The sequence below is a fragment of the Carya illinoinensis genome, chromosome 14, assembly GCF_018687715.1.
Source record: "Carya illinoinensis cultivar Pawnee chromosome 14, C.illinoinensisPawnee_v1, whole genome shotgun sequence".
Classification (NCBI taxonomy): Eukaryota; Viridiplantae; Streptophyta; class Magnoliopsida; order Fagales; family Juglandaceae; genus Carya; species Carya illinoinensis.
This window is the reverse complement of record NC_056765.1, coordinates 7413124-7422890: the sequence shown is the minus strand read 5'-3', so window position 1 is coordinate 7422890 and position 9767 is coordinate 7413124. Positions and strand designations below refer to the sequence as shown.

The following is a 9767-nucleotide window of genomic DNA, read 5'->3' as shown; positions in this document are numbered from 1 at the left end:
AATGTAAAGAGATCGTTCTTTCTTGTTTCAAAGGGCGAATGATCAAACCATAATCGGCAATTGCATCATGCTCGATCATTTCTGACAAGGACCAATATGCAAATTATGTGCTTACCAAACCTTTAATCAGGGTCCAGAAATTCTCCTTCACGTGCATGACAAGCTCATTGGCTCACCATCCGCTCTCTCTCCCATTGTGCTTGAAGGGGCAAGTTGATACATACACCATTTGTCATCCCAAAGATCATGCCACGCCCACATGTATATGCTCCGTCAAATCGGCAGTCCCCGTAACTTGCGGCTCTTTTTCATTACGTAAAAGACAAGTTTTACCGAATTAATATTCAGAGATGAGATGACATCATCATATGAGTTGAGATAAAATTTAAAAAATAAATAAAATATTATTAGAATAAATTTTTTTAATATTTTTTTATTTTAAAATTTGAAAAATTAAATTAAATTATTTATTTTATTTTATATAGAAATTTATAAGAAAAGTTGTAATAATTGATTGAGAAGTTTTGTACATCAGTGACTGTTGAACAAATATATAATATTATTGACTGTTGAACATATAATACTATTGACTGTTGAACATATAATACAATCTATCATAATCTGTTTTACTTTTTGACATGATATATAGAGCCTAACTTTGAAGTCTTTGAATATTGGTGAAGGTTCGTACGTCCTATTCATTGTTTATCATGGTATAATCATGGAATGGATGTTTTGAGACTGAAAAATTCCTTACAATAAATCTGCAGAACAACATAAATCTTAAATGTCCTTGTCTAAGTGTCTACAATTCCTTACAACTAGGGGGAAAAAAAAACAATGGTATTGGTTTGTATGATAAGCTTTGCTTATCAAAGAGAAATCACAACCAAACCCAAGCTCAAAGGCAAATGCAAAATATAATCCCAAATTCTTTTTTCCCTCACCTCACGGGCTCCATGCCAAATACAATTCCAAATATTTTCACCAAATGCCTGCAAGCAAGAGAAAGCAATATCCTTTTAAAAACAGATAAAGGTGAAAAAGTTAGACAAATTGAATCATGTTAGCAACACTTATAACTCTTTCAGCTTTGAAAGTTTTCCTCTAATGGCTACAAATAAGATAATGCAATACACATCCATTTAAAACAGACGAAAGGTGGAAAAGAATTGTTCCATGTTAGCACAACTTACAGCTCTTTCAGCTTTGAAAGTTTTCCAAACACATCCATCCAATATGTGGATCCACATAGATTAAGTAGCCAATAAATCTTCAATTAGAGAAACTTCAGTAATTTCGTCATTCATAAAGATTTCATTTGTCCAGCATAGGAGTTTTTGTTGCAGGGCCACATAAAGATGGATAATATCAATCCAAATTCTTGTTTACTATCTCTATTAACCAAACCAATTATTCTTTGAAAGACTGTTAAAAAGTGTATAAATTTCGAGAAAATAAATATAGCTATTAAAAAGAAGAATGTTGGATTATTTGATGCTGGCAAAATTCTGTCATAATGGCCGTGCAAAGAAAATGAAACACCTTTGCAAGTTTGGATATTCATGATCTCTTGTATCATATTTAGGTTGGACTTTTGATTAAGGATTGTCTTTTGGGTTTTTGTTTTAGACTCGCATGTAGCGTCCTGCTAGTAATCATCATTAGATTCCCAGTAAGCCAATCCTTCAGACTATCTGAAATTCACTTCCTCTCATGCTTCTAATTACTCGCAATTCATTATCCCATCTACAAGTTTTCTTTGATGCTCATACGGCAAAGTCAATTTATGATCATCATTGTAATATTTGTAGATATCTTATTTATTTTGAAAATAATCTCATCCCTTAGAACTTCAAAAACAATGAAATATTGCTCGTTCAAACACCAAAATTGAATATAGGCTCTAGAAAATTCCACAACAAGTTTTATATGGTTATAAGAACTTCTACAAGAACCTTGAATTCTTCTCTCACAACCACCAACATTACGATGTGACGATATTATCAAGCGTCGGTTTTCATTTTCTTGGTGAATGTGTAGCTCTTGAGGCAGAGTCTACCTTTCCAAATTCATTCTATTAATGCATAATGTGAAGAGATCATTCTTCTTGTTTCAAAGGGCGAATGGTCAAATTACCATAATAGGCAATTGCACCTAGTTGCTAATAGTTTCTTTTTTTTGAAATAGACTTTATTTCATTCAATAAAACCGAAGTTACAACTGTGACTAAATAATACAGGAAAACCCAAATTACTAGCCAAACTGCTCAACTGTGAGGGGCTCTTCCGCCTATAAATTTCTTTATGGCGGACATTGTCTTAACTTCTACATACTCTCTCTTGACTACAGTCAAACTGAGAAAGCGCTCTGTTTAAACAAACAGAACTGAAACGATCTCTCTTCCGAAAAAGAGAGATACTAACACGCTCCATCCTTTCAAGGAGGAGGAGTACAAACACTCACCTTCTTCCAATGGAGGAGTGAGATAGTCACCCACATTCCTCCTAAAGAGGAGTGGGACTTTACTGCTATGGACCTCAAGTCCAATAGCCTATTTTTTTTTTTATAAAATAAAACAAATAAAGTGCTTAAAAAACAAAATACATAATCCATTCTAAATCAAAAACAAATGGGTCCAATAAACACCAAATCCCATGGACCACGTCTGGCCCATTAAACGATAGGCCCGTGGATCACGTCTGGCCCATATAAACAAAAGCCCCTGGATCACGTTTGGTTGCATGAAGGCACATTAGGGTTTCCTCTTTAATCTGTCGTCGCCTCCCTTCCCTCAACGAGATCACCAGCGCACAAGCACTGGCTTCCGTCGTGGTTCACAGGAACTGCACTTCGGCCGGAGCACTGGTTTCTGCACATCCACAAGTAAAACATTTTCGCACCTCACCCGCTGAGACCCATCCCACCCTGCATCGCATACCGCCACTCTAAAGGCCGTCGTTACCTTTCGGTAACTTCCACGTCTGCAAGAGGACCTAATCTTCTGTTTTATGCTCTGAAAACATAGCATTTACAGCGAGAACAACCGACTGGGAGCAACCGACTTAGAAAAAACAACCTCCCCTTTCCGAAACAGGGGTCATGCATCCCTTTCTTTCTCCGTCCCCTTTGCATTTCACCTCTGTTTACAACCAGAAAGAGGGAGAGATAGATGGATGAGCCACGGCGTCACGCCATCAACGCAGTCCATCACCGATCAACCTTATTCTCAAAACTAGACAAAGCAGAAAAAACTACTAACTAGAAGAACAAAAACGAAAGAGGGAGGGAGGGAGGAGGGAGCCGAGGCTCCCACCTCCCCAAAGGGACGGCTCTGAGTTTCCCTTCGCGCAAAGGGATGAATGCTTTGAGTTTTGAAATATCAAAATGAGAGAGAGAGCTAGTTGCTAATAGTTTTTTCGTTGCAATAAATTAATCGTAAAAATCTATTTTTTTTAGTGCATGCTCGAATATTCATTTCTGAAAAGGACCAATATGTAAACGTGCTTACCAAACCTCTAATCAGGGTCCAAAGTTTCTCCTTTACGTGCATGACAAGCTCATTGGCTCACCATCGGCTCTCTCCCATTGTGCTTGAAGGGGCAAGTTGATACGTACACGGTACACCATTTGTCATCCCATATATAGATCATGCCACGCCCACATATGCTCCGATCCGTCAAATCAGCAGACCCCATAAGTTATGGCTCTGTTTTATAAAAACAGACGAGTCCTAATCATGGGAATTATTTAAGCCCTGATTTGTTGTACATTATTGACTGTTGAACATATGATACTATTGACTGCCGAACATATAATACAATCTACCATAATCTGTTTTACTTTTTGACGTGATATATAGAGCCTAACTTTGAGTCTTTTCTATCAAAAAAAATTTGAGTCTTTGATTGGTGAAGGTTCGTACGTCCTATTCATTGTCTCTATAACGTTATAATCATGGAATGGATGTTTTGAGACTTTTTTATATCGTATTTAAGTGATGGGTGCAACACTATAAGGATTTTCTACGAGGCGGCCACCCATCTTACTATTCTAATCATGCCGCGCCAAAAATTGATTGGGGAATAGTAATTTTACTCCTAAAATAACTCTAGAATGTAGATAATTTTGTGGGAATGATGAATAAAATATGGGAAAGAAATTGTGCAAGAGCAGATCTACTTAAAAAAAACAAAATGAATTATTTTTATGGAGTTCACTTTTTAACAAAAGGCTTACACTAGGTACAACTAAGGCTACTTATATCTAGCATTTCTTCATTTAATTATAAGAATATATAGCAAAGAAAAAGAGACACTCTCCAAGACTTCCAAGGACACAATAGTATTTATAATAAGGAGTTTTGCTACATACAATCATTTTTATATACTCATTACATATTATATTGATGTGATTGACTGTATTAATTTTTTTAAATATATAACTAATTATATCAGTGAAGTGCGTAAAAAATAGAGTAAAAGTGACTATACATGCATAGAATTTTTGATAAGTTTATAACTATGGACATTAATAGTAACCACATTTAATGAAGCTATATATATAAGTTGTTAATCGTTAGAAGTTGAAAACTATAATAGCATAGACATATTATATGTAGATGGGGTCGTGCAACTGGACCTGAAATTAAAGGCCTTTTTGATAGCCACCACCTTGGAATGGCATTCGGTGGTCCTGACGACTACTTGACTTTTCCAATTTTTAAATTTCTAAGTCAATCTTCTCTCTTTTCAAACTTTTTTTTGTAAATATAATCAGATTTTCTCTTTTCGAAATCACTAATCTCCTCTTTTTAAAAAAAATTATAAGTCAATAACGAAAAAAAAGAGAAGATTGCCTTAGAAATTTTCAACTAATAATCCACATCTTTAATTTTTTAAGGTGGGCCATTATTTGAAGGGGCAAGAAAATTATGTGTATTGGCAGGTCAAGTAGAATGCAAGACATCTTAATTGCTATTTGCATTGAATTCAATGGTCGATCAGTTTCTCTACAGAGAAAGAACAGATATCATGTAGATATTATTGCATTTAATATATTATCCATGCAGAATTACTGATGGACGACGTAGATCGATGCACCAACATTAATATTCAAAACTATATATATATATATATATAATATGTCTGTCTTCTTTATATGGACCATCGGATGTATTTACTATACAATGCTTTTTTTATTTTTTATTTCCTCTTAATTCAAAGAGTCAAACAGATCAATTAATCCAAAATTTAATCCAACAATTCAAGGATCATGAAAGAGTTCAGGTTTGACCAAACTCATTATATATGTACGTATGTATGGGGAAACAAACCAAGCCAACCAAGCTCATTTCTACGTACGTGAAAGGTGGAAGACAGAAGACTAGGGCCATGGAGGATCAGCTCAAGTTTGATGCAGCAAAGATATTCATTGCCGTTGCAATTCTTGGTTTCGTCGGACTGTTTGTACGCCTGTATAATGCGCTTGTGGTGAAGCCTGACAGGCTTCGATCTGCACTGAGAAAGCAAGGCATCACCGGACCACCGCCGACTTTGCTACTTGGAAATATTTGGGAGATAAAGAAGGCCCTATCCACCACAGTTACGGCTCCCGTCGGAGAAATACCCGTCTCCCATAACTGTGCTGCTCTCATCTTTCCATTCTTTGAGCAATGGAGGAAACAATATGGTGTGTCTACCATCATCTTGCACTTATATCCTATATATTTATCTCAAATTCTCAGTTCGATCTCGTGTTATAAAAGAAGATTGATAGTTGCCAAACATGCAGAAGTTATAAGCTCTTTTATTTGCTGTATGTTTTATGTTTAAACAGGTGATTTATTTGTGATTTCTCTGGGTATCACACCAAAAATATTCATAAACGAACCTGGCATTTTGAGAGAGCTAACCACATGCACATCCTTGGACTTTGGGAAACCAGCGGAACAACAAGAAGAGCTTGGTCCTTTGCTTGGTCAGGGCATTATCACTTCAAATGGGGCTATATGGGCCAGGCAGAGCAAAATCCTTGCTCCTGAGTTTTACATGGAGAAGGTCAAGGTATATTTGAGCAAACATTAAATATAAATATTGGTTGCCTCCCGAATTAGTAGGTAATTGATACAAGAAAGTTCTTAATCTAAAAAAAAAGATTTTATAAAAATAAGTTTATAAACTAACATTACTTAATACAAAAAATTAAATTGGAGCATAATTTTTTCTTATAAAATAAATTTGACATAGACTTAAAATTATGTCAGTTGGTAAACTTATTTTTATAATATTTGTTTTTGTAAATCTCACAAATTTTAATTCACATACACACAAGTAGATTGTGATTTTAAACCCATGCAGGGAATGATAAACTTAATTATCGAGTCGACCACACCACTGCTAAACTCATGGAGGAGTAGGATTGAGACTGAGGGTGGAACTGCAGACATACACATCGACGATTACATGAGAAGTTTCTCTGGTGATGTTATCGCAAGGGCCTGTTTTGGCAGCAACTATGTGCAAGGGGAAAAGATTTTCCTAAAACTAAGAGCTCTAATGGGGGTCATGTCCATGATGGGTTTGTCCATTGGCATACCTGGCTTAAGGTAAAATGATGATATTTCTAAAATTATATCATTCCTTACAAAACCATTTAAAGCAATATCTTGGCATATCCACTTTACATGTTACAGGTACCTTCCTACGAGAAGCAATAGGGAAGGATGGAGGTTACAAAAGGAAGTCCGTAATTTGATACTAGAGGTAGTAAAGGAGAGACAAAAAGCCTCTGATCATGAGAAGGATTTCCTGCATATGGTTCTTGAGGGAGCTAAGAACAGTGGCCTAAGCCAGGAGGCTACCGAAAGTTTCATTGTTGACAACTGCAAGAACATATACATGGCTGGGTACGAGAGCACTGCAGCTTCTGCCACATGGTGCCTCATGCTTTTAGCTTCAAATCAAGAATGGCAAGCCCGTGTCCGTGCTGAGGTTCTCGACATTTGCCAAGGTAGTACACTCGATGCGGATATGCTTCGTAAGATGAAACAGGTAATCATTAAAATTTGAAGTAATATAACATCCTATGATATGAAATAAGAATCACATATGTATTTTGAGATTTCTAATTAATAATTACTCTGTGTGCAAACCGTATCTGAATCCATTAGCACAACGAATAGAGAATGCATTTCTGATTACACAATTCAATTTGGATATGCAGCTAACGATGGTGATACATGAATCGTTACGTCTTTATCCACCTGCCCCCGTGGTGCCTAGGGAGGCCTTGAATGACATGAAGTTGGGGAACATTAATATCCCCAAGGGTGTCAACGTTTGGACAGTGCCGATGATATCGCATACTGATCCAGAAATATGGGGATCGGATGCCTTAAAGTTCAACCCAGCTAGATTTGCAAATGGAATTAAGGGTGCTTGTAGTCATCCGCACTTGTACATGCCATTTGGATTTGGGCCCCGCGTGTGTGCTGGACAACACTTAGCCATGATGGAACTCAAGATAGTGATAGCAGTACTTCTCTCCAACTTCTCGTTCTCCCCCTCCCCAACGTACAGCCATGCACCTGCTATTAGGATCATCATAGAACCTAAAAATGGAGTACATCTCTTGGTGAAGAAGTTGTAAGCTCTATATGCCTCCTGATTGGGTTGGTTCAAATCTACAAGGAAATAGAAAATAAAATCCACGGATCCTGCTTTGTTTCTGTTTAATAAGTAGTAACTTCTGTAATGGAAAATTGTCTTGCCTCATGTGACAGCAGGCAGACTCTGGAGTACGAAGTAAAGTTGTTCATTCTTACAACTTCTCATTGCATAAAACTTGTGAAATAGTTGTGGATTTCTGAATAAGAATGATGTTATATCTGTTGTTAATTCTCACGACTCCATCACTTCAATTTTGGGACGTGTAATGACTTCACAGTTACCACAAAAAATAATGTGGACACTTTGGCAAAGACACAACCTCAAATTAATTAAGGCATTTCAAGGCATTTTCGTTCTCACCTTTCTTCGAGAATTCTCGTGTGAGTACGCCAAGACCCCAGAGTCTCTCCGCCCCTTCTGCCATCTTTCTCGTGCACGCTCACTCGCCTCGGAAGGCCAGCTTTGTCGGTGTTCGGCAACGAGGATCGATGATGCAATGGGCTTTTGTTTTCGTGGGTGGGAACAAAGTGAAGACGCTGATCCCATTACAGTGGAGCTTGGCAAGCCACAGCACGAGCAATGCCAACACGCGTGTAACCAAGGGCCTCGCCAGGCCCAAATTATAACATGACATGGAATATTGTCAGTTGGAAGTGTGCTTAGAGTTCAAGTAAATTTGGGGCAAGGATGATGGCATGATGCCCTTCTTATATATGATCTTATATGGTTTAATCATTTTAAGAGACTTTTAATAATAGAGAAAATTTATTTAGAAGTAATAATTTTACAAACCCAACATATTAGTTGATACTATTCTAAAAAATGATTGGTGGCTTATTTTTTGAAAGAGTTTTTGTAACGCTTGTTTTTATGGTAGAACTTTAGAAAATGATTTTAGAAAAGGAGACGAAAATTATTGACTATTTTAAAACTTTTCTCTTTCCTTCCCAATATATGAAAGGTTCTAATTTTAAGATAAAATTTACTCTATAAATTAAAAGAGAGTTAAGAGCCGACTCTAGTTTTAGAGAGAGAGGCTCCTCCTTTTCTCTAGAAACCAACCCCTAGATTAGAAACTGCGCAAGGGGGAGGAGCTTCACCCTTCCTTATCTCTCTTCCCTTTCCTCTTTAGTTTTTCTTTCCATTTTTTTTCTTTGTTGTTTTTCAACGCAAAGTATGGCAAAAGGTCGATCTGGTGCTCTTTGACGTCCAATAACCACTATGCGCTCCACTGTAGGATTTCCAAGCTGTTGATCCTTTAGATGGATAAAAAAGTTTGCCGAATGGTGCTACACGTGAATCACACACTCAATCCAAAGTTGGAGCATGAATCCTACGTGTCTCCGTTAAAGGTGTTCTTCTGCCGCCACGCTCGGCTTTTCTTAGTCCAGGACCACAGGTTGCTTTAGACTAGACTGTCCATCATACTCCAAGGTGGCGTGTGTCCCTCAAGCACCAAGTCGGTCTCTATTTTATGCTTTGTTTGTCTGCTTTTCATGTATTTATATTTTCTATTTTTTTACTTTGTTGTAGGTTGTATTAGGAAAAAGAAAAACAAAAAAAAAAAAAATCACAAAATGAAAAGCATTAGGGGTTCGTAGAGTATGTTCTCCACTCTATAGGAGTGTGACGTTTGTTGTTGTCTTAGATAGTGTTATAAGATAGAGTGTTGTCTTTCAGACGGTTTGTTTGGAGAGGTTATCACAGTACTGTATAAGATCATGTCAGTCACAAAGAAATTTGTATACTGGACGGTTCGAAAAGTTAGTAGTTGGCTTGTATTTCTCATGATAGAGTTATAACGTCCGTTTATGAATAAATGAACAATATTTCATTATAAAAAATAAAAAAGAGTTTGTAGCGGAAATTTTTAAATTAAAATAAAAGTCATTTTACAAAATTACCATTTTATACGTTACATAAAAACCCACCTAGACTTTTGTCACTCGCCCATTGGGCCATGTCTATCTTAACGCTTCTTCCTCACTTCTTCCTAGACATATATAAAAATTAAAATGAGTTGAATACTTAGTAAGTATTACTTCATACAGTCAAAATATAATAATATAGATTTTTAATCATGCATTCTCTACATAC

The 9767-nt window shown here is 36.6% G+C and overlaps 1 protein-coding gene across 1 annotated transcript; it reads left to right on the top strand.

Moving 5' to 3' along the window:
- The first annotated feature begins 5314 nt into the window (after positions 1-5314).
- On the top strand, positions 5315-7898 carry LOC122294816 (cytochrome P450 714C2-like). The gene is made up of 5 exons (XM_043103802.1): positions 5315-5691; positions 5839-6065; positions 6360-6607; positions 6695-7052; positions 7225-7898. Exons 1-5 carry the CDS (start codon positions 5322-5324, stop codon positions 7648-7650), a joined length of 1629 nt encoding a protein of 542 aa, XP_042959736.1. The 5' UTR covers positions 5315-5321; the 3' UTR covers positions 7651-7898.
- The last annotated feature ends 1869 nt before the right edge of the window (positions 7899-9767 follow it).

Bases quoted from the DNA above. Each gene is read 5' to 3' on its own strand.
- LOC122294816 (XM_043103802.1), top strand. From the start codon at position 5,322: ATGGGGAAACAAACCAAGCCAACCAAGCTCATTTCTACGTACGTGAAA. The intron at 5,692-5,838 runs GTGTGTCTACCA...ATGTTTAAACAG, and splicing joins GCAATGGAGGAAACAATATG to GTGATTTATTTGTGATTTCT. The intron at 7,053-7,224 runs GTAATCATTAAA...TTGGATATGCAG, and splicing joins TGCTTCGTAAGATGAAACAG to CTAACGATGGTGATACATGA.